General features: G+C 38.3%; 1 protein-coding gene across 1 annotated transcript in view; it reads right to left on the bottom strand.

The window, feature by feature from the left end:
* Positions 1-26,341, bottom strand: part of LRRC2 (leucine rich repeat containing 2) — a gene marked incomplete at its 5' end in the record, with an annotated part of 54,432 nt that overhangs the window by 18,785 nt on the left and 9,306 nt on the right. Inside the window, 3 exons of the mRNA XM_009585944.1 lie at positions 6,050-6,186; positions 18,230-18,386; positions 26,161-26,340. Coding sequence (XP_009584239.1) covers positions 6,050-6,186; positions 18,230-18,386; positions 26,161-26,340 — 474 coding nt within the window. The remainder of the gene's footprint in view (positions 1-6,049; positions 6,187-18,229; positions 18,387-26,160; position 26,341) is intronic.

Genomic DNA, 26,341 nt, shown 5'->3' with positions numbered 1-26,341 from the left:
CAGAATTTTAAGGATGCTTTCCATAGAGTGCAAGAGCTGTCGATCCCCAGTTGTAAGAAATCAGGAAGGGAAGGCAAAAGACCGGCATGCTGAATCAAGACCTGCTGGTCAAACTAAAGGGCAAGAAGGAAATGCACAGGCAGTGGAAGCAGGGACAGGTACCCTGGGAAGATATGCTGCCCGGTTTTGTAGGGATGGGGTCAGGAAGGCCAAGGCGTGGCTGGAGCTGAACTTGGCAAGGGATGCAAAGAATAATAAGAAGGGCTTCTGTAGGTATGTCAGCCAGAAAAGGAAGGTCAAAGAAACTGTACTCCCCCTGGTGAACACGACTGGCAAACTGGTAACAATGGATGAGGAGAAGGCTGAGGTAGTCAACAACTTCTTTGCCTCAGTCTTCACTAGTAACCTCTCTTCCCACATCTCTCAAGTGGATGGACCTCAAGGTAGGGACTGGGGAGCCAAGTCCCTCCCACTGTAAAAGAAGATCAGGTTCATGACCACCTGAGAAACCTGAACATACATAAGTCTATGGGACCTGAAGAGATGCATCCCAGAGTCCTGAGGGAATCGGCTGGTGTAGTTGCTAAGTCACGCTCTATGATATTTGAAAAGTCATGGCAGTCAGGTGAAGTCCCTGGTGACTGCAAAAAGGGAAACATCGCACCCATTTTTACAAAGGGTGGAAAGGAGGACCCTGGGAACTACCCATCTGCCAACCTCACCTCTGTGCCTGGGAATATCATGGAACAGACCCTCCTAGAAGCTATGCTAAGGCACATGGAGGACAGGGAGGTGATTTGAGACAGCCAGCATGGCTTCACCAAGAGCAAGACTTGCCTGACCAACCTAGTGGCCTTCTATGATGGAGTGACTACATCAGTGGACAAGGGAAGAGCTACACATATCATCTACCTGGACTTCTGTAAGGCCTTTGACACAGTCCCCCACAACATCCTTCTCACTAAATTGGAGAGATATGGATTTGATGGATGGACTGTTGTTCGGTGGATAAGGAATTGGCTGGATGATTGCAACCAGAATGTAGTGGTCAAAGGCTCAATGTCCAGCTGGAGATCAGTGACAAGTGGTGTCCCCCAGGGGTCCGTATTGGGACTGGTACTGTTTAATACCTTCATCTATGACATATAAACAGTGGGATTGAGTGCACCCTCAGCAAGTTTGCAGATGACACCAAGCTGAGTGGTGCTGTTGACATGCCTGAGGGATGGGATGCCATTCAGAGGGACCTGGACAAGCTCCAGAAGTGGGCCCATGTGAACCTCATGAGATTCAACAAGGCCAAGTGCAAGGTCCTGCACCTACCAGGGGCTGGGGAAACTCCTGGCATTAATACAGGCTGGGAGATGAAGGGATTGAAGGATGAAAGCAGCCCTGCAAAGAAGGACTTGGGGGTACTGGTGGATGAAAAACTGGACATGAGCTGACAATGTGCACTTGCAGCCCAGAAGGCCAACCGCATCCTGGGCTGCATCAAAAGAAGCGTGGCCAGCAGGTCAAGGGAAGTGATTCTGCCCCTCTACTCTGCTCTGGTGAGACCCCATGTGGAGTTCTGTGTCCAGCTCTAGAACACTCAGCACAAGAAAGACATGGATCTGTTGGAGTGGGTCCAGAGGAGGGCTACAAAAATGATCAAAGGGATGGAACACCTCTCCTGTGAGGAAAGGCTGATGGAATTGGGGTTGTTTAGCCTGGAGAAGAGAGGCTCCGGGGAGACCTTGTTGCGGTCTTTCAATATTTGAAGGAGGCTTGTAAGAAAGATGGGACAAATTTTTTAGCAGGGCCTGTTGCAACAGAACAAGGGGTAATGGTTTTAAGCTAAAAGAGGGTAGAGTCAGACTAGATATAAGGAAGAAATTTTTTACAATGAGGATGGTGAAGCACTGGAACAGGTTGCCCAGAGAGGTGGTAGATGCCCCATCCCTGGAAACGTTCAAGGTCAGATTGGATGGGGCCCTTAGCAACCTGATCTAGTTGAAGATATCCCTGCCCACAGCAGGGGGGGTTGGACTAGATGACCTTTAAAAGGCCCCTTCCAATCCGAACTATTCTATGATTCTATGATCTCAGTCATAGCATTCCTCAGCTTAAAAAAGCTGCATTGAAAAATGAAATTGGTAGTTTAAAAAGGCAAGAAGTATAGTTGGTATACACGCTGGAAACCCCCTTAACAACTGTAGTTTACCTGAAAATTAGTACAAGATAAAGATGCTTAGCATCTTGTCTTTCCTGAAGTTTCCCTGTTTACAAAACTAATTAGCAGACTTTTAGCAGACATCATAACAGTCTGTGAATTTCTTATGTGGCTGACTGACAAATTCAGGCACAGAAACAACTGATATGCCAGCAAAAATTTATACACATATATGGTAGCTGTCTTCACATATAAGGAAATTATATGTCACCAAAACAGGTGTTTGGTGACACTGTATGATTTTGTGTAATAACCTATGTTCACCCTCTACCGCTTCTGGCTAGCAACTACAGTCATGTATTATATGATCCATCTCATTGAGATTTCTCCCCCTAAATTAGCTCATCATGTAATATTTTGTGTTTATTTAAAAAAAAAAAAAAAAAAAACTGAACACTTTTCCTAAGAAAGCAAACAACTAAATAACCAAATAAACTAAAAGTTTCAAGACTTCTCTATTTTTTGCACCTATCATAAAGAAAATGGATAGAAAAGGAACAGGGAGACTGATTATTGAAGATGTAATTCAGTCTCAGAGTTCTGACAATCTCATAAACCTTTATGGGTCTGTCAAAAATTCTTGTCTGAATTACAGGCATGTTATCAATCTCTTTGAAACCATTTTTGTATATGTTATTGGTGTCTCTCTGGCCATTATTCTATGTACAAAACCAAGGTAAAATTAGACTTGGATCATTTCTGCTGGGCTGAAGTTTGCCTTTATTTCTTTCGAGTAAGTTTTACACTGGAGAATACTCTTGATGCTCTCACACATTTCTTTAACCTCTCCAGAAGAAACTTTTAAAGATTTGAAAGTCAAATAAAAATTGAACTTTCTAAAAGATGATAAACAGGAAACATTTTTAGCAGCTCTTTACCTTGTTTTGTGTATAAGTTGCCAAGTTTTCTTATTTTTTCCTAATGTTGTAAAGGTAACCCATTTACCTACCAAAACAGAGCTTGCACGTACTTGCTCATTTATACTCTCCAGTTCCCAGTACTCACACCACAGGAGAGAATGATGACCAACCCTTATGAGCATTTCACTAGATTAATAGATGTTAACAACAATTTTATTAGGTAATAATTGACCTAATCTGTCTAACTTGAGGTCATAAATACTTGTATTGGGTGTCCATGGCAAGGTGGTGGCAGCATGGGGCTGCAGGGTGGCCTCTGTGGGAAGACATCAGGGGCTGCCCTATGCTGGACACAGACAGTTCCAGCCAGCCCCAATGGACCCACCACAGGACACAGCCGAGCCCCTCAGGCAAGTGTGCGGTGCCACTCTAAAAACTTATTTAAGAAAGGGAAAAAAACACCAGAGAAAGTGGAGAGAATAAAAAGGGTGAGAAAGAGCAGGGGGAACACCAAGGTCCGAGCAGGAGGAGGAGGAGTTACTCCATGGTAGAGCAGATCTCCACACTGCAGCTCATGGAAGACACACACTACTGCAGATGGCTATTCCTGAAGAAAGTGCAGCCCATGGAGACCCCACACTGGAGCAGACGAAAAGTGTGAGGAGGAAGCAGAAGCAGTTAGAAACCACTGTGTACTGGCAAGAAATGCCCCCTCCTCCCTGCACCGCTCAGGGCTGGGAGAGGGCTCTGACGTGAAGGAATGAAGTTGATCTTGGGAGAGAGGGGAGGAAAGATGCTGTTTTAATGCCTTTGTTTCTTACTACCCAAATATATATTGGCAAATATTAAATTAATCTTCCCCAAGTACAGTCTGTTTCGCCCATGATAGTAAATGGCAAACAATCTCCCTGCCTTTTATCTCAACCCATGAGCTTTCTTATCCTATTTTCTCCTGATGTCATGCTGAGGAGGGGGAGGGAGTGAGCAGCTGGGTGGGTGTTTGGTTATTAGCCAAGGTTAGCCCACCACAACACTTCACAGTGTCTTTCTGTTTTCCCTTTTTAGACTGTTCAGACTAATTCAATATTTTAATTCATTAGTTACCTGCCAGTGACTACCACCTTTTGCCCATCTGAGAATCAAACATCAGACAACTATTACATTAGCAAGGATACTGATGCAATTGCTCTGAATAACATCAGCCATATTGAGTACACTGAAGGCCAAACACTTTGTAGCATTTTAAATCATTTGACAAAAGTGTTCCTTTAATTGTGTGTTTGGCTTCCAAAGCTGATTCTGGGAAACTAATTTTATAAACTAAATCAGAAGAGTTTGTGTAGCCTACCTCTCAGGCCACTGCAAGTATAAATTCAGTGCTGGCCTCCAGAGGAACAAGGAAACACAATTGACAATGCCAATATTTTTCTTCTTGACCTTTTAGACCATGTTAACATGATGTTGCTTACAGTTTTTGCTCTTATATAAAGCCATTTGTGCAGCTCCAATTTTTTTCAATAGATTGTAAGTGAACCATTACCAAGCAGCCTACACTCAGTTTTAGTGGCTTTCAATCCCATTGAATAGGAGACTGCCAGAAGGGAACAACGTTTTTGAGCTTTCCAAGAGAAACACTGGTTAGGATTTAGCCCTGCAAAGACTTACATGCACAGTTAGGTTTACGTAACGTTACAAAGGCTACCCATAATGCATAGACATGAATAAGTCTTCACACTAAAAGACCTTTAGAAGCAACTGGGAAAATACTCATTGATTTTAACATACCAATGACTGGGGCTAAATTCACCATTCTCGTCCACAAGTTTGAATACGCTCACTTTTCCTAGATATTTATATTTAATTCCTTTGCCTGTTCAGGATATATCCTTTTTCTGATTCCATTATGGTTCCTTTTTATCAGTTAAGTTTTATCTGGTTTGTCCCCTATCTTTGCTATCTGAAGGAGGAAGAGAAGAAGGAGAAAGGAGACCTGCACTGTTTGTGCTGTTGCTAGCATTTCTATGCAATGTCCACTTACGATGTGAAGCTAATGTTCGCCCTTTGTTTCTGTTTCCTTCGTATCTTTTTTTTAACAATTCTTTTCAGATAAACAACCTTAGAGTGAAAAATCAGAGGGGAAACTTAGTTACTGTTTGCATTTCCTCAGAACAGAACATAAGCATGGCCAAACCAGATCTCACGTAAATTTAATCCACTCCATCATTGCCTGTAAATCGCCACAACAGATGTTTAGAGAAAAAGTAGGAATCAGTAGAGAAGAGCCTGTCACTTCTCCCCAAAGCTCCGCTCACTCATCCTCCAGGAATCAGGATATTAAGAACCTGAGAAATACAGATGACATCTAAAACTGTGGTTAGGTACCAGCCAATAGTTTCATTTCTCCCTGAACAATAAGTCTCAAAGCAGCTGTGGCAGAGAGCAGTTATGCATCCAACACAAGAAACAATGTTGGTGCATGCCTGGGAGTCCTTTTCTCAGTCTTTATTATATATTCATACCATGCCTCACAGGTAATATCCCATTCAGATGGATGCTCATAGCAACATGCAGTGTTGTTTATAAAACTCTCCATGCTTTTTTTAAAGGAAAACAGTTGCTGGGAACAAATGAAGGTAGGTATGTGAATTTGACTGTCAAGATGCACTTCACTTTCACAGAAAATAGCTATTTGCAGCCTTCTTCTTATCACCACTGGCCAAATCCCCTTTGGGAACATGTCCTCCTTCATATATCAGAATAAATACAAGCAAAATTTAGTCACTTGAAAACCAAAACAAAGAAGCTTGGTCCCATTTAACTGCTGCTAAGGCATTTTCAGTGATATTACTACCAAACCGTTACCGCTAAAAACTGCAAGGCAAGTGATTTAATCTGTTACGAAAAGATTTTAAGACTGTGATAAAATACCTTATAAGCCAAATAAAAAAGATGGAAGAAACATAGTTTGTTATCTTACTTCAAACGGGAGCTCTGTTATTTCCATATTTCCAGACAAATCCAGTTTTTCCAGATTCTCACAATCACCCAATTCTGGAGGGACTGACTTCAAATTATTGAAACTCACATTGAGCACTTTGAGTTTTTTTAAGCAGCCTGTGAGGGAAAGATAATTACAATCAGTGTATTAAAAAAAGTAACTGAAGGGAGAAAGTAAAAATAAAAGGTATACTCACTTTAACAAAGAAAAAAATCCTTAATGTGATGATGAGTAAAAGATTAATAAATATTTTCTGCAGTGTTCACTAACATGGAGGGAGGGACAATAGTGCTGTGATGCACTCATATGGACTTCCTTTAACCAGCAATGGTTTTGGCGAGAGTTTGAAAGGAGGCAACAAAGACTTGCAAAGATCTTGATTCTACCAGGGATGCGGTACCTGTTGAACTCAGCTGAAACTAGAGAAGTTGGCTTTTGGTTTGGTCACTTTAGAAAACTTGCCTGCTAACTAAAAAACTTCTTAATATTTTTTTTAGAACCTGTTCATTGGGAACAATCACTCCTTCTAAACATACTACATCAAGAATTGTCTTTGGTATCCAGCACTGCATACTTTTGATTATAAAAGATAACGGATTTGTTTCATTATTTTCTTTACTGCAATTTGTCGTCTTTGTCAGCTTAATTTTAAGGCCCTTATAATATTCTAGGCTACATTTAGTCACATTGTACTTTCTGTTTCTTTGATTTATAACATTACATAATCTTCAGTAAAAACAGATTTGAAACATCATTAAAATGCAAAATGTATTATACTGAAAAAATGCAAATTATACTGCGACATAGTTAAAAGCGAAGGAAGTAAGGAATCTGAATGTATTCAAATAGCTGACGTGTTAGCAAAGGAATCCTTACATACACACATAAAACGAGAACATTCTGTGGACAGCTGTGCTGCTGTATTACATGGACGATCATAGAATCACGGAATCACAGAATCACAAAATGGTTTCAGTTGGAAGGGACCTTCAAAGATCATCTAGTCCAAAGCCCCATCCAACCTGACTTTGAACACTTCCCATGATGAGGCATCCACAACTTCTTTAGGAAATCTGTTCCAGTGTCTCACCACCCTAACCGTAAAAAATTTCTTCCTAATGCCCAGTCTAAATCTATCCTCTTCCACTTTAAAACCATTGTCCCTTGTCCTGCCACTACAGGCCCTACTAAAAAGTCTTTCTCCATCTTTCTCATAAGCCTGCTTCATATATTGAAAGGCTGCAATAAGGTCTCCCTGGAGTCTTCTATCCTCCAGGCTGAACAACCCCAACTCTCTCAGACTTTCCTCATAGGAGAGGTGCTCCAGCCCTCTGATCATTTTCATGGTCCTCCTCTGGACCCACTCTAACAGGTCTCTATCTTTTTTGTACTGGGGATCCCAGAACTGGATGCAGTACTCCAGGTGGAGTCTCACAAGCATGGAGTATTAGGGGAGAATCATCTCCTCGACCTGCTGGCCACGCTTCTTTTGATTCAACCCAGGATACAATTGGCTTTCTGGGCTGCAAGTGCACATTGCCAGCTCATATCCAATTTCTCATCCACCAGTATCCCCAAGTCCTTCCCTGTGGGGCTGCTCTCAATCCATTCATCCCCCAGTCTATATTGATACTGGGAATTGCCCCAACCCAGGCACAGGATCTTGCACTTGGCCTTGTTGACTTTCACGAGGTTCACATAGGCCCACTCCTCAAGCCTGTCAAGGTCCCCCTGGATGGCATCCCTTCCCTCAAGCGTATCAACTGTACCACTCAGCTTGGTATCATCTGCAATATTCCCCTCTAATCAGTGATATTCCTGTGATATTCCCCTCTAACCAGTGATAGAGTACACCATTCACAAGAAAAAGCAGCGGTAAGAAACTTAAATGCAATTCAGCAGTTGGAAATTGGAAAAGAACAGCATCTTGTGTCAACAGGTTCTCAAAGCAGACTATATATTGGCAAACCAAGACAAGACATACACGAGATTCACAATTTTATATTATATCAGTCTTTTATTTCTAATGGAATTTTAAAAAAGAATCTGGTGTTTCATGGGATTTGGATGACACTGGAGAGAATCTCTCTACAGTGCATCTCAAGTGCTCAAAACAGCGTCATAGTAGTGAGCTTATCCTCAAGGCACTAATGTTTAGTTAAACTCCCTCCAAAGCAAAAGTTGTTTTAGAGCTGCTCACCTTTTGCAATCTTTACCAGAGGCCAGATGGTGTTTCCACAGAAAAGGACAGAGAAGAAAAATAGGGAATTGAAAGCCCCGCATTTTTCCCTGAGAAATTGCTCTTGTCAGAGGCAGAGGCATGTAGTTTGATGACCAATACTAGCAACCACCAAATAACACAACATTCTACATAAAACCCAGAGTCTCCCTTGGACACAACATTGTCTTCAAATGATGGCTGCACAACCCAGATCTTTCTCACAGGTTGCAGATGTGTATGGTAAGAACTCCATTATATTAATCCCTACAGGTTGCAACAGAGAAAAATATAGAAGCTTCCACTCAGCTTCCTCCCAGTTTTAGCTCTGTCAGAAATAGAAATTGAGGTGGTATTTCAAAATTCAGCTGTCCTTTTAGGAAGGTAACCTTGATCTTTCCTATTTGCTGTGAAGTGTTGTTTTAATTAAAATAGCAGAAGCAAAATTTTCTGTAAGACTACAACAGACATTGTTTTGGCAGTACATTACTGTCCCACAAGGGTCATTGGTGCTGGTGCAAGAGAGTAGTAGAAGCAACTTAATGGTGTAAATGTGTGAACCACCTTATTTCCAGATTTCTAAGCACAGAAAAGTAATAAAAGTTTAGCCCACCCATGATGAAGCCTCACCAGGTTGACATGACGTAGACAAATGAAGGTATTACATCACATGCTAAGTGGCATATACATCAACTTGCCACCTCATTGCAACAAACTAATCACTGAAGCAGAAATGCCTTAAAATAAAATAGAGAATCAGAGAATTGCAGATTAATTCCTCGTCCAATTAATCCCTCAGTAAAGAACAAATCCCATTGGAATGAAAAAGGAACTCTTAACTCACTAGCACTAGTGTGTTTTGTCTTTTCTTTTAGCAATGGGATATTGCACTGGGTCTGTCTGGAATGGAGTTAATTTTCTTCAGAGCAGCCTGTATGGTGCTATGTTTTGGATCTGTGACCAAACAGCGGTGATAACACACCAAAGTTTTCTCTACTGCTGAACAGTGCTTACACAGCATGAAGGCCTTCTCTTGCTTCTCACTCTGCTACCCCAGTGAGTCAGCTAGGGGTGGGCAAGAAGCTGGGAGGGGACAGGACCGAGACACTGGACCCAAATGGACCAAAGGAATATACCATAGCATATAACATCACGTTCAGCAGTAAAAGCTGGGGGCGTGAAAGGAATGGGGAGGGAGTTTTCCAAGGTGGCTATTGCTCAGGGACTGGCTGGGCTTTGGTCAGCTGGTGGTGAGCAACTGCTTTTGCATCACTTGTTTGTTCGTTTGCTTGTTTGTTTTTCTTCACTTATTAAACTGTCTTAATCCTGATGCATGAGTTTTCTCACTTTTGCCCTTCCAATTGTCTCCCCACCCTGCTGTGAGAGACTGAACAAGCAGCTGTGCAGGGCTGAGCAAGCTGTGTGAGACTTAGCTGCCTATGAGTGTTAACCCACAACAGATGTATTTCCTAATTTTTCAGCCACTGAAATTTCTACCTCTCAGTTCTATTAGTAGCTGGAGAGCTAATGTAGACAAGGCATCTAGTGTAACCAACATCCTACTCATCCTGTTGTCTAACTCTGTTCAGATGATGCATTTCCAGTGCATAACTAGGAGACATGGAGCAGAATTGCTTACAAAAAAAAAATCACAAAAATGTAACAGCCTTTCTGGGCAGCGTGATGGAGACAAGCACAGTTTCCCTTTCTGACTTTCCTGCCTTCTGAAACTATGGCTTTTCAAGCTTTTTTCTCCTTTCGCAGTTTTTAACACGTATGTCAATGTTCACAATATGGTTTGTCCCAGCTTGTAGGTATGAGAAAGCAAGTAAGTAGAAGAGGCATCACATTTGTTCTTGTCATATATAATCTCTCTCTCATCTGACAGAAACGCACTACCATATCTACAGTCAATTGCAGTAATTGCTGTGGCTAAGATTATGAAAATTACTAGAAAAAGCCAGGAGTCTTACAACTGAATTTAATTCTGATAACAAACTCAGGACAACACAGATGAGTGGAATACAGTTCACCGAGATCTGCCTGTGGGGAGCAATCTCTTCCAATTCTGTAATGGCTATTTTTTCACCTCTGGGCTCACCAGTTGATTAAGTTATGCCACCTGACAGCTGAGCAGTAGTCAAGCATTAACCCTCCCTCTAGGACCATAAGGCATACATAGGACTCGCCAAGACCTCCTGGATAAAACCCTTACCCCACCACTTCACATAGCCCCATTTTTTTAATTTATCACATTCCATCTTAAGAGTAGTTTGGTTTTTTTAAATCCATTGCTTTTATGGAAAAACAAAGTTACAGAGTTTCATCCTTTTCATGATTTGGAATGGTCTTCACATTGCCAGTCTGAATTTGTTTGTAGAAGTTTTATAACCATTAATTCTTTTGCCCATTTTATCTTTAAATAGCTCTTTTCCTTCCCTGGTGTTTGCTTCTCTAATGTTTTCATAGGTAGCAGACATATCAGAATTTATTTTACTAGCCTGAATAAGGCAATTCTTCTAATCTCCTCTCACAAAATAAAAATTCCCCTCCTCAAATGGTCCTAATAGACTTCTTTTGCATCTGTTCACATCTGAAATAAATTTTCTTGAATCTGGGTGACCACAACTTTATGTATGTATCATACTGGATTGTGCTTCTGTGACTGTTGGATTAGGAATTTCGTTTCTTCAATTATTTGCATTTAATGAACTCATGACTTGCTGCACAATTAGCTCCCTAGTACATGACCTTGAACTCTGAAATCATGAATCCAATCTCTCTACTTTTTTGGAAGCCCACCTGCTCGTCCAGCTTTTCGTATTTCCTCCTGTTTGTGCAGTGACAATAACACCCAAACTGTGCCAGCAAAAATTTCAGTAGCCCAGTTCCTCTAAAGAATTCAGAAATAAACTCAAGGCTGATCCTTGAGAAACTCCAACTTTCTCCTGACCGATAGCTTCTCTTTCCAAATGAGTGCCTTGTCGCTTCTGCTTTAGCAAGTCTTTTACTCATTTTTACAATTGTTGCATCGAAGTCCATTTTCTTAGATTCAGACATTCATTTTCCATAGTTCACTGTATCACATACTTTGTGGGATGCCAGATAGACAAGATCTACTGCTTAAAGCTCAATCATCTTCTCAAAAGAAAGACAGAAACCAAATGAGTTGGGCACAACTTACTTTTCCTTTATAAATTTTTAATTTCAACCTAGTTTCCATTCAGCTCCACATGCCTAATTACTCTTTCCTCTAAAAAACTGTTTAAAATTTTTACGAGCAACAATTTAAGCAGGGATAGAATTAAGTTATGTGAGTTGCCTGAATGGTAATCCAGGTTACAGACTGAGATCTTTTCTTTTCTCAGACAAACGGAGTAAGACTGTCACTTTCTTTTTCCCCTAGACCTGTTAAACAAGGCTGCTAAGCTATTTTTGTCAGAGAAAGAGCACAAATATATGACTATAAGACAACATTCATGACCATTCAAGATTCTCAAATCCAGGTACCTTGGCTGAAGGAGTATAAAATTGGGGGGCAATGAATCCCTAAATAACCATCAGACGCCATAGGCATTGTCCGTAAGATTGCAGCCATTCTCACCCACATTTGGAGTTTATTGCAGTAACAACTGGGGGACTGTGGGGGGATGAGGAGGGTGGTAAGGCAGTATGAACGACTTTCACTACACTGTAATCTGTATTTAGGGGCTTATTTATACCTTCTTAGTGCAGAAGTTCTCCACTCTCTTAGGTATGGTACCCAGCCACCACCAAGCTTAATGAGCATGCAATACAGCTATTGAGGCAGCCTTAGGAGGGACAGAGGAGATGACACCCCCTTCACAGCTGCACAAATGTAGAGCAGGATTTGACCACCACACCTGCCACCTATACATTCAAATAATACTCAAGCACAACTTCTCAATTCAAAGTGGTAACAATAAAATCGTCGTTGCTACACCACTGTTGTTAACGATGCTTAATGGCACTGAATTTTCAGTTCTATAAAAAATGCAAATTAGGGAATTAAACAGCTAACATCTCTGTGTTTTCCAAGGAGAAGCAGTAAAAGCAGTAATGAATTCCATGGCTTCCCTGGCAGTTTCACAATTAAGAATATTTTATTTTTAAGTGGGAGCTGCAATGTCATGGTTGTTGTCTAAGATATCGTTTATTCCCAGTTTAAATTTTTAATTCATTATTTTAAAAAATTAAACCAGTAATTAAAGTCTATAATTTCTGATGGGCAATGCAGCATAACAGTAATGGTAATTCAACTTCACCTTTTAGACAAGCGTACATTAGTGCTCCTAACAAGGTGTTGGAGACAAAATACAGATGAGGTTACAGAGAGATCTTATTATCTAAGGATCCCATTCAATGCAAATGCGGATCCACTTGTATAAACTGGAGTAAAACACAACACAAGTTTTTGCATTGTTCTGCAATGATCTGATAGCAGCTTCCTATAGGCCAGGACAAACAGTCTCCTATTTCCAGTCTTCTCTGCTGAATCAGTGACATTGCCTTTGATTTATCTGAAAGGAGATATCGATGTTCAAGCTTACAGGTAACAGTTAAAACATCCTTTTTTTTTTTTTTAACTTCTGCTCAAAAGCATCCAAGCAAGGGAGGGGTGAAAAGTTCTTGAACTGTTTTTGCATAACAAAGTTGCAAAACCCTTAGCCACTAGGGCCTTTTAAAGCTGTAGCACAGTAACAGATTTTGTGAGTTTCTAAGAAGAAAATATTGTCGGTTTAAATGCAGCTTAGTTATGAGGAGTTGCAGACTAGTAAAATTTCATTCTTTATTCAACGTTCATGTGTTCAACGGAAAAAATTTAAACATGCTGAGAGAAATTACAAGTGACTACTACAAACAAAAAATAAAAAGGACAAAGTTTGGGATCTCAGTCTGTGGTCAGAAAAGTATTAGTAAAATGTAAGGGGGAAAAAAAGGTTTTCTTGTAGCAAAATAGAGGTAGAAAAACATGAGGAAATTCTTGTGGGCTGAATGGTAGAGAAAGATACCTTCGGGGAAAAATATGTAGGGTGACGGTCTACTGAAAGACCTAAAAAGGAAATTAGTGAAAACAAAAATGCAATGAGCTGAACTGAAGATATTTTGTAGATCAGAAATTCTACAGAAAGGTATGTGACTTCCTTTTTCCATGTGAGCAAATAAGCTGAAACATGGACTATGATCTCCCTGGGGATCCCCAGAAAAAGTTATATCTCCCAAGGGCAAAGTAGAGTATAAACTCAGTCTCCAGGCTGGAAAACACGTTCTGAGCATCAGAAATAAACATGGAGTAAACTGTTTGGGAAGGGTAGAACAATACATTTTGATCACCTTGGAAACTGAAAAAGCTTCTTCTTGGATAAAACTTTTCCATCATAACCAGAATGGTGTGCACAACCTCCAACATTCTCACTGTGACCCAAGTGAAGACTGCGAAATAAATCACAGAGTTTGCTAATATCAATCTGCTCTGTGTAGAGCATTGTTATATATAATGTAGTTACATAAAGCAATATGACAAACTTAATAGATAGGAATCTTTTGGCAAAAATAATTTATGTAATGAGTAGTTTCCATGGCAGTGTTTACACTGAACTCAGTACCCAATGGCACTATTTAAAATCCTTTCAAGAAATTCAGCTTAATAAAGTACTGGCCTTTGCGAGATCCAATGATATTGAAATTTGTTAGAGCAGTATGTTTGTATTACATTTTAGTATAATATTCCCATTTTTGATAGCTTAAGCAGATGAATAAAAAAGATTCTTTCCTCTCTAGTTGGTCCAATGAAAAGTACACTTTTGTGATGCATTAACCAAGGGTTAAATGTTGAGGAGTTCACCAGCTGTTCCAGTATGAGCAAGCGATCATTTGAGCAGCTAGCCTTAAAGCAACTGGCATCCTCCTAAAAACAATCAGCTTGCAGCAGAGGTGTTTAATACTTCCCCTTCAAATGGGGAATATAAACAAAATTTTCCTCAGCTGTACACAAGACTGAGCTGTTGGACTGATAATATCCAATACTGAATAAATGGGAAGGGTAAGAGATAAGTCTGCAACTCCTCAGAACTAGGCTGCATTTAAACTGACAATATTTTCTTCTTGGAAACTCACACATCAGCACACTGGGAATCTTATTAATAGAAAAAGCTATTTTAGGTATCTCAAAGTCATTTAAAACTGTATTACTTACAGTTTTCCCCTCTGAGTTCTAGGAAATTGGATTAATGTTATGCACAAATGAAATTTTATACTGTGAGGTAGGTACAAGACCAAAAAATCCCTGTGATTTCTTATTAAAATATGTCCCAAAAGCACAGTTATTTCTCCTCTTAAATATTTGGCATGTCAAAAATGTGAGAGAACATAATGAGGTACAAAGATTTTTATTAACAGCTCTTTGAGATGTTTCATGAATAATTTGTGAGACAAAAAACCCTGATATAACCTCACTATCCCATCCCAGCACAAAAGCTTTGGGATCACATGAAAATGCAGTTCACTACTTCCTATGTGAATATGGGAATATATTCTATTGGATATTTTCAATTATAGCAATTACTAATGTACTAGCACTAACTGATATAGAGCAACTGCACTGCAGCCATGCAGTCAGAGCCAGAACTGCAAACTCACCCAGAAGCCATTGCCAAAGAAAATGCCCCGACTACACCCTGCTCATGATTTTTTCTGTTATTCCTGGGAAAACCAGACCTGACAACATTGAGACAAACAACAACTCTATTTTTCAGTTTTCTCCTTTTTTGTTTACTTGCTTCCCATGAAAATATTTTCTATTCTACAAAAAGAATCAAATCAAAAATATTCTCATCTGTCTTCTGATGCAAATTTGATCTGCTCAAGTGCATAGGGGATTACAGCTAAAAGCGTGATTTGAAATATCTAAGAATGAATTCAAGTCTGTCTTCTCTCTGATTCAGAGTAAAGCATTCCCTTCTAAATCAGGTAAAACAGGAACATGAACTTCAGTTCCTGCAGATATTTTAGTCCAGAGACTGCTACTGCAGCAATACTTCTTTTCACTGAAAACATTCTTATCATCTCCTGTTCTCTCACACCTTTAAAGCCTCCTTGTGAGAATCAAAAGTAGTCCGAACATGGCACACCAGTTTAACTTCTGCTGGATGATTTGTTGGTCTAAATCTGGCTTCAATTCTGTCTGAAGATTAAAGACTCAACAGCATGCGTGTCACTGCCAACTTCAACCATCTGTCATTACCCTCAAGTATGTTTTAGCTGTGATATTTACCTACTTGCTGCTGTTTTGTAAACAGAACACAAAATGATGAATACCTTAGCACTTAACCTTTCCAGAGACCTTACCTTCTGATTTAGCACCCAGTCTCACTCTTTTCTTAGATAAAGCTCCCAAACCAAATCCACATCAATTGTTTTCCCTGTGATAATTTAGCAGCTAGATGACTAAAGTATGAAAGGTTTCATTTTGAAGCAGCATCCAAAAACTTCAAATATCCAAGACCTTTCATAATAATGTCTTATTAAAATAACAAACATTTCCAATACATACTGGTGTCTATGTCTGTATGCATACGTAGTACATGAAATAAAAACATAGCCATTTGCAAACACACCACCTTACATGTCAACAAAGAGAGCATTATATAAATTGAGGTAAAAACTTCTCTGTAATTTATGCCATAACAACAATGGCAGCTCCATTGCTTTACTAATAGGTGGTCTATCTACACAGGACATGCACTAAGACTGAAAATCATTAGGCAGTTTTGGCAAAAAAGTGCTGAACAGTTCAGTTGCACAGTCCTGGAATGGCTCTTTTGTATTATTTCTTTTTAAATTACATTGGTGAATGTATTTTAAAATACATCGGTGTGTCTTTGCCTGGATAGGCTAGAATTACTGCTGTGATGTAGAACTATTGTATAAATAGCATCTACAGCTAACCAAATTTGTTAATTTGGTTATGCAGTGTCTCAAGAGGAAGGTTCAAATCCAGGTTTCTCCAGATGAATATTTAGTACAGTCATGCCAGCTCTCGTTTAATGAAATCTTGAAAAACAAATTTCTGAACAAGAGTTCACTGTTAAGAGGAGGACAGTGAGTGCTATAACTTTGTGTCTGAGGCAGGACGTACAGCAAACAGTTTTCTAATATTCACTGGCCCTTCCAGTCAAACATTTACATAAAAAAGCAGCAACAAAATCATTGAAAGGAAGAAAGCAAAGCCTTGGGTATAGGGAAGGATGAGCATATTAGAGGGAGAGTGAATAAATGGGAATAACATGAAAGCTACTGATGAGCAGAAATCACGTCATTTTAACACAATTGAAAGAACAGTGATTGCTACTAGAAACATTTGACACTTTCTTCTTTGTTTCCCAAAAAAGGTCTGATATGGCCTCTACAAAACCCTCTACAGAGAATTGGTTATGCTGGAATGATCTGGTTTTATGCCTTTATTCTGGAAACAGACGTTATTAACATTCATAATCACTTTTTCTTGGGAATCATTTTCATTAATGGTGCACAATATTACAAGAAGAAAGAAAAAACTTCCTTAGCCTTTACCTGCCTGGATTGTTGACCTCTTAAAACCTTATGTTTAATGTTTTAGGGTAGCCTCTGGAAGGCAACTATGTCCTTTCCCCTTTCTTGCACACCACCTGGTAGAAGGTGTTTGTCCATTAAACTCACTGACCTATCTAAGTTCCATGGTCAAAGTGCTGACAAAACAGTTAGTGTTTATTTTATGTCCATTATCTCCTGCTTGTGTCCTGTTTGTGATTTGTTAGTGTATTTAGCTGCCAGGTTGAAATTATAAAATATATCCTGATGTCAGTGGAAAATTTTTTGTGTAAAATATAATGTTAGTAAATAAATCAAAAACATTAGTGTTACTCTACTAATAGAGTAGAAAAAGAATAGAAAAGAGTAGAAAAGTCTAGCACTGATTTCTGTGTTTCAGGATGCTTTCTACTCTTCCTGTTTTTCTTAGTTAAATCTATGATAACTATGGAGGTGGAGGGTTTAGTCTTTATCTTTTTTTTAGAAGTTGTTAGTTCTTAGTGTATATGAGGAATACCAGTCATGGGGAAAGCTTAGGACTACTGCATTCAAAAATAAAGGCTGAGGTATTAGTACACCTGGGTGCATGGACTGGACTACAGGGGCCTCATAGACCCACCTTCTTCAGTTCTCAAAGATACCACCAGTTACAGCAACACTCTTCTTTGTAAGAGCAGTAAATCCCTCTCAAATCATTACAGTCTTTCAAACAAGCTTTTTATATTGTAAGATCAGAAAACACAGGAGAGCCAAACACTGAAATTCTTGTTATTATGTAGCAAAATTCTTGTTATTAAAACAGCAAAGGCCAAAGTATGTAAACGTTAAGAATTTGTTTCTCTAAAAACCCTGTTGTCATGTTGGATATACCACTTTATTAAATGGGGATCATTACTGAACTCATAAAATTCAAAAGACGGATTTTATGGAACATTATATTTTTTATTTCTTTTTACCGCAATCATATGTTTCAATTCATCTTGTTTGAGGTTTACAATTCTCCAATACTTCTATTTTTCTTAACTTGTAAGGAACATAAAACACCACCTGTTCTCAGGAAAAACTCTCCGTCTACTTGAATACAAGCAAAAACTGCCTTAGAGTTAGATAACAAAAATGTGTCAGTTTTTTTCCCATGTTTGAGCCATACTACGCACATGGTATTGCATACAATTCGGCAAGTATAATTACAGCAAGAGAGCTGTAAAAATTTAGAGGGGACTGTTCACTGGAAACAAGCAAGAAGACAGTTATCAGCAAATGAGTAAGAATATCCATGGATGCTCATTTGCCTGCAAAATAGTTAAATGGCATAAGTATGAATAATAGCTGAATATCTTGAATGAACTTACCAATTTCCACTGGGAGATGGTTGATTTGATTTTTTGACAACTCCAGTACTCTCAGATCTTGAAATAATGCAATGTAGGCTGGAATGGTTTGTATCAACGTACTGTACACGTGCCATTCTTTCAGATAGAGCTGTTCTTTTAGAGAATCTGGGAATTCCTGTAAATGAAATAAGAACAGGTAAATAGAAAGCATCAAGTTAGAATTTTGTTCTACCTTGTTTCTAAACACAGGGGGAAAAAATTCCACAGCCAAACCTCAACACTTTGCCTTAATTATCTTGACGTAGAACAGCAGCTTGCCAAGCCCTCATAGGAGCTGTTTGCTTTTGAAGAGCATTGCAGCTGTCTGTCACCACATATTCATTTTTTAACTGCTAATGCGGTCATTTTGCTCTAAAACTGAAACCTACCTGAAGCACTCAACCTGTTTGGTGTCTCCCATATTCTCTCTTTTTTCCAGCTGGAGGATTTTTTAAAAACATATTTCAGTGCTTTAGTTCACACATCAAGATGTAGTAAAATGCAACACAGAACAGAAGAGTGGGTGTATGGAGAATATCTAAATAGGGTTTGCCACAAAAAAAAAAAAAGTGTGACGACTTTCTTAATACCTGCAAAGTTTCAAAATTTGTTTGCCAAGATGGAACACTGTCCAAGAGACAGAAACATTTCACATAGGATACACACATATCACGTTTTGAAAGTTTTTTTTCAAATAAGTGACTTACCTCTTAAGTTATTTCAGCAATGTTTGAAAATTTTTACTAAATTTCTTTAGGAAGAATAAAAATACTCAATTTTTAAATCAGTCCACAATTGCAACTAATTTTTGCTTTAGTCATGTGGAATCTTTTTCTTTAAGAATTCTAGTATTGTTAGAAATACACAGCAAATAAATTTGCTTCTGAGTAATTTTCAGACTATTCTATTTGTCCAAAATCTCCAATGTATAACAGTTACTGAAACTAAAAGTTTTAAAGCATTTAATTCTTACAAAATTGCTTCAGTTAATTGGTATTCAATTCAGATGTACACATCTTTCTTTGAATTATGTCATCAAATTCCTTGAACTTGAAACAGACAAAAATTAATTCATAAAGTTGAAGGTCAGATCATTTAAACCCCACTTTCTAAAGCAGAACATAATTTACCAGTCTGTCCTGGCTTTTATATCACTGTGCATTAGTAACATCTGGAATAAATAATCTGGATGAGGTGCTATCACTAACTGACACTGAAGTGTCAGCCCTTAATTCCTTTATAACTTCCAAATTTGTTTCCTCTGCATGAAGAATACGACACAGTAGAAATTACTGGTTTTTATACAGAGGACATTGCCCACCTTTTTCTTTTTCTTTTTTTTTTTTTTGTTCTAGATTTCATAGATCCCCCAAGAGATTAACAAGAGTGATGCATTTTAATTGTTTTTTATTAATTCTGAACTTCTGAACTAGGAATAGTGCTACTTAACTCTTAGCTAAATTAAAGTATCTAATTGTAATTAAAGTTATACTGGACTGTTGGTCATAAGCTGTTCTTTGGTTGTTGAACAGCTTGAAAAGAACTAATTTCAGTTCTTTTCAAATTTATACATGCAGACACTTAGCCTATATATTTAGTTCTACCTTGCTACCTGCCCTTCCATATTTGATATGGATCATTTCATTTCTTGCTTCATTTTCCCAATAGGTGTATATTGCATTGTGATCCATCTTCTATATTTGCCAGTTTATGGCAGTTGAAAAATCAAATGCCTGAAACGCCTCAGGGAGAAATCTCTCCAATTTTCTGGAGTGGGTTTCCATTCCTCTACCTTCAGTATTGCACATTTTTCTGCAGCAAAATAAAAGGATAAATACCAACTGCAAAGTCAATTAGTACTGTCTTTCCCACCTGTACAGGATTGAAAATGAAGCACATAGGGGATAGCATTTAGCTGCAGTGTCATAGATGCCACTGTAGGGAAGAACCTTGATTCACAGAGAAGGCAGACGCAGAATAGTCATACTGGAGGGAAAAAAATGTCTGGGTAAAGATACCATTTGCCACTCTATTTCTCCACAGTCCAGGTCTGCCTTCATCTTTCTCCTGACCTACTGGTTTTTTACACCTTGTTGTCACAACATACCACCTCCAGCTCCTTACCGGCAGATACAGCAGGAAGCAAAAGGGAATGCTCGTCCCTGTGAAGCCAACAGCCTTGCTGTTCTCCCAGGCTGAAGGGGGTATCCCACAAACTTCTCCCTGACACATTGAAAACAGTGCAGCACACAAAGCACTTTCACAGATTAAGATCAAAGTCCTTCATAATTTTAGAAAAATTAAACCAAAATATCTTAAAAATTATTTATTAATAATGTGAAAAAGATTTTTTTTAAATCTTTACTTCTGTATTAAGGGTAGTTTAAAGCACCAAGGTATTCTTGTGCAGCAACTGAAATAAATTCAGACATGACTTCAAAAGAATGGAAGGAGGTTCCGTTCTTCTACCAATTGCCCTGACTTACTTTTCTTTATTGAGATTATTTCTTTATATCTTATAATCATATTTACAATTTGCAAATGTAAGTTTACAAATACTTTGCTATAATGTGTTTTTTTAGCATTCTCCATTTTACAAAACTTTTTATTTGTGTTGCTGAAACATGAATTGATGTGATATTTTACTTCATTTACAAACTAGATAGGAATGGGAACTGAAATTTGCACAAGCTTGGTGTTGCTTTACTCTTTGATTCCCTTGTGTTCTTTTGTAATCTTCTGCTTCCACGCTAAAGCTGGCAGCCTGCTGATAAATTGCTCCACGAAGACTGACACTTGGAGGACAGCTGGTCTTTTGCCTTTAACAGCAAAACAATACCTCAAACTGCTTTGATTTTTGGGAGGGAAAAAATGGTATTAAAAGGAAATAAATAGCAAACCTACAACCATTGCTGATTATGCTGTTTACTAATTAGGAGAGAATTTGCCTGCTAGACATGAGCCTGAAATGAAACCATGATCAAAGCTCTGAGAAGTTTCAATTCTGTTTCTTTTCCAGCTCTGTAGTTTTATCTGTCATGGGCCAAACCAAAACCTTGGCTGCAAATCTCCCTCATCTTTGAGAAAGTATCGGAGCTAGTTGCAAAGCTAGTATGTCTCAGGGCCACCTGTGTTACCTGACTGGGTCAGGAATTTTATCATTTTGGGGGGACAAAAATCTCTGGAAGTTAAATAAGCATGAGAGAGATTTTCGCTGTCCATTCAATGCAGCAATTCTACTTGACCCTTTGTGGCAAATAAATACATCACTGTCACTAACAGTTGAGAATAACAAATGGAAATTCTCTGTTCTCTGTGATAATACACAGCATGTTAGATGATAAAACTGGGACAACAAATACAAATATAGTAATTAATTTGCTGCCTTTTTCTGTGAAGAAACGGGTTGCAAGAAGGTCACGATTTACGAGTAAAGAATTTTACAATCGCTCATTCATTTACTTGTTGTGCACATTTGACATTAAAGTTGTTTAAAGTACGTATGCATCCAGATCCTCTGCTTAGGTAAAGCAGCACAGACAAGAACAGTCCTGCTCTGTATTTGAGTGAACATCATCACCTTTCCTTTGCCAATATTGATATCACAAATTCAAATTTTTTTTTTCCTGAATATTTTCTGAAAACCATTTAAAATTCACTGATCCACTAGAGAGTAAACATTTATTAGTTAGAAGCAGAAAGTAAACACTCAGAGGGGAAAAACAGAGTTAAAGTGAACTCGTTGAAAAAATCATATGAATATTCATGGCATTATTTTGCCACAGTTTTCATTCTGGTCTAATAGCAGTGCTATTTCTCTGAAGAACTAATTTAATTCAGTAGATACATGTTTACATGTACAAAGGATCTCAATTAAGTGTTTCATCAACTCTCCATCATTCTCTCCTAGGCAACTGATTCAAATATAAATTCAAGAGTCCAAAGTCTTTATACAGCTCCTTTTCTTGGTGGGTTTGCCTGGAAAACTCTCAGATAAATAAAAAGTTTTTCTGAAACATACCTTGGGAACCTCAAATTACTTGTGGCACAGTACACAAGTACTGTGTACCGTTCTCATGCTGTTAAGTCCCAAGGGTTTTGCAAACACAGAAGGGTTTAGGAGACTCACTGCTGGGGCAATACAACTGGGTTCTGCCCATTTTTTATAAAGAGAAGAGAAAAGCCTGCCTGATTTCATTCACAACATCAGACTATGAGACTAGCCCATTTGTTATTATAAGATCTTTTATTTCCTAAATACAAATATTAATCCGTTACTGTTCCCAGCTGGCAGAAAGGCACCACACAGGGATGTAAATCCTTGAGTCATAAATATTTGGTTGGTATGTAAAAGAGGAGGCAAGGACCACTGAACCTTAAGGATGTTGTCACACAGCCTCTTCCAGGTGGAGCTCTGACAGTCAAAGGTAAAACTATCTCATCACTGCAGTTATCAACCACTGTCCACAGCCAGAAGCTAAGCACCCCGGGCAGGCATGGCCAAACCAGTACCCAAGTTACAGGAGGACTCAGAGGGACTCACTGCATATATGTTCTTCAAGCATAAAGCTTGATATTAATCCTACTTACAGCGTTGTAGTTCAGAAGATTTCCATTGTTAGTGTGACCACACTGTTAGAAAACTGTTGTGACTTGAGATGTCTAGAGGCTCAAATTGCATGTCTCAAACAATTAGCCTAAAAGTGAATGATAACTAGTAAGAATTAACGATCCACAAGGAATTATGGATCTGCATAAAGAGAATACAATTACTCAGAATTCATATACTGTAAAAACAAGCCCTACTCTCTTTAGCTAGTACTCTGTGCCTATTTGTCTAACCTAATATTCATTGTATGAGCTTTATCTTTCCTCAGATACGTTAAAGTAATTACTTTACATGTAATTACATGAAATTACATGAAAATACATTATCAATGTATCAATTATACAATGTAATACATTACATAATTACATGAAAATACATTATCATTTCAATGGCATTTCAGAGGTGGGAAAAAAGGAGCACAGGGGTCCTGAAGGAAGGAATTCTTATTAGGAATTCAAAATGTGTGATCTACTCTGATTTTCTCCCTTCTCAGAAGGAAATTCGAGATGATTTTCAAAAGAGCACTATACAGGTGATTTTCAAAATAATTGTCCATCTATCCCAGTATAAGATGCAGTGTTTTACAAAACCCATTTTTTACCTCGTACTCAAAAATGTAGAATCAGTGAGCCAGATTCACTGTTATGCTGTATGGATATGGAGCATGAGACAATAGCATCTTTGTAACATGTCTACATTTTTACCATCTAGACAGCCTGGGCACTGATTAGTGCCCAACACAAGCTACCATTCTAATTGACTGCAACATTGCAAATAACACCATTAGTTGATTTGTGGACAGTTCATTTGCTGCTGAAGTTTCCAGTGAGAGCCCTTACATTGAGACCTATGGGAAGGATGTGGATCACTTGCTTTGATCTTGAAAGATCCCTATGCTGGGGGATACTTAACTTCACATCATTCAGAAAGAGAACTGGTGCAGCCCAGAAACGAGCCCAGTTCTCAAAATTAAATTGGTAAGCCATACCAGCAACCTACTCAGATTTAGCTATCAACTGTCTAGAGGATATATTACTGCTCCGTTGATGAGAGGAAAGGGGAAACATAATAGAAATACTTATCAGCTAAAAGCAAATGAAATAGAGGATTCAGCAGGTAATTCCCAAATGGACACTTCACAGGGCTGTGCTGGTTGCTGCTGCCAATGATAAGTCACCAGCCAACAGCACACCAAGCTGGTCATGTGCCTGTAAAACTGCTCAGGCAATCCCAGCTCTGACTTCTAGTGTCTGAGTGTTTACTCTTCCAAACTTTCAACTCATAGATGTATTTGTGTGCAAAACACATCATAAAAACTAAACCACAATTGATGCCACAGGTCCCAGCTACATAACATACAGGCTTCTCTGAGAAAACTGTCACATGTCCACAGATCTTTTCCTATGCAAATTGCCAGCCTGTGCAGCTTTGGCTGTATAGTCTGCAAATTCATTTTGCCTAAGTGCATTTTTTTGTGAGAGAGTAATAGGGGAAGAGAGTGTCATGTCTGATTCTGTCTTTGGTTTAGAAGCAGCAGTTGAGATTTTAAAAAGCAAAATAAGTGGTGTGATTTGTATAACCGACATAATTTTTACAAAATTTCTGCAATAAGGGGAAACACACTTCTTTCAGAACATTGTCAAGTGGATTTTCACATTTTTAAAATAATTTTCAGCTGTTAGAGACTGATAATGTTCTTTGATTTTGAAGGAGCATTGGTCTTCTCTAAATAAAGCAGCTTTGATTTTATCTTTGTCTGCAGACACCTGAACTATGTCACAGTATCTTGTTGAAATAGAAATCCCACTTTAACCAGCCTAGAGTTGGACAATGATGCATAGTGGCTGTGTGATATGGCCACAGTGAACATATGATATGAAGACAGAATCAAAGCTCATAGTGATTAGGACTGTACTGCTCAAGGTGGCATAATGTACGTGACAATACACTGATATCTCTTACTTGTGATCTTTCAGCACGTCAAATTGAAACGAAATGGTCTGGAAAACAGAGCAAATTATGTATGTTTGATTTTACCTCCTCATGTAAAGCCTTGTTTATGGTGACAAAGCAAAATGTTAAGAGTTTGGCAAAAGAGAATAAGCAACAGAAAGTTTAGTTATGCAGCTCTCTGCTCCCTGATGCAATGAAAATATTTGCAGTTGCTACTATATCGGTGTCTAAGGAGCTGTAATATCTCTTTTTTTTTTTCCTAATGTATCTACAAAGTTTACAACACAGGAAAGTGTGCATTATAAGAGAACACAGCTTTAACATCCTTTTCAATATCCAAGGTTCTTGAAAGATGAGTTCTCCAGCAACAAATCCTACCACATGAATGATCGGCATCAGTTGAAACAATAGTCTCCTTACTAGAGCTGGATGGGAACCAGGGTTTTCTGTTTTCCAGAAATTTCATCTATTTTATGTTTATTCAGAAAAGAACTAAAAAAAAAAAGCTAGAAAAAAAAGAAAGCTGAAAAAGAGTTCATATTCATATTCAAGATCAAATCTGGGACAAAGCTACATTTCAGGACAATCAAAAGAATTGATTTAGTAAAATTTAGCTACTTTATCGATTGACTTTTTAACTTGCATTTTTTTGTAATTAAAATCTCAAAAATATATTTCATAATTGTAAACTACACAAAAGTCAAAATTCTAATTTCACTTTCTCATTAATAAAGTACATTCAAAATACATTTCAGTCAAAGCTTTAACAACTCTAGAAAAATTCAGACCAACTCTAATCCACCTTTTGCTGAATTTCAAAACAGCATTAATTCAGAGCTTACTTCCAAACTGTTATTTCACATCAAACACAAATTCAGTTAGAAAGTGCTTTTTTCAGCAAGATCATTGTGCATTGATGTTAATATTAGTTTTGATCTGAACAGAACTTGAGAAAAATATTATCACACCATTAGCACAAGAAAACAGATCTCTGAGCAGTAGAAGACATCAACAACCAACAAAGCTGAATATTATTTTCATCTCTTTCCTTCCCTTGGGGAATTTCAGAGAAGGGTACCTTATTGCAAAATGATTGCTTATACCAAAATTTTTGAGAGGGCTAAATTACATGTATCAAGAGAATTTAAAATAAGCATATTTGAAAACTAAACCACTAGTTCAGAGTAAGATAGGAAATGCTTTTGTCACTTCTAACATTGTGAAAAAGTACCAGTTTCATATGCATTGATAAAAAAAAAAAAAAAAAAAGGTTTTGGGGGATTAAAAGTTACAGTGCTAAGCTACCCGAACTCTTTAAAGTTAAAAACATATTTTCCATTATATTTACCGTCCATTGCTCTCCAGAAAGCTGAAAAATAAACTTGTTTCTTTCCTTATTTGCTTCATCTGACAATGCATGCCTCTTCTGGTGCTGAGGAGTCTTTCCATAAGTGTCCAAGATCTTCTCACTGGTGTCTACAAAGCCTTTCTTGAGGTATTTTGATTGAGGAATGCCTTTCTTCCGGCAC

This window comes from Fulmarus glacialis, unplaced genomic scaffold (genome assembly GCF_000690835.1).
Source record: "Fulmarus glacialis isolate BGI_N327 unplaced genomic scaffold, ASM69083v1 scaffold8219, whole genome shotgun sequence".
NCBI lineage: Eukaryota > Metazoa > Chordata > Aves > Procellariiformes > Procellariidae > Fulmarus > Fulmarus glacialis.
The sequence above is the reverse complement of the archived record's forward strand: the minus strand, read 5'-3'. Positions and strand labels throughout refer to the sequence as shown.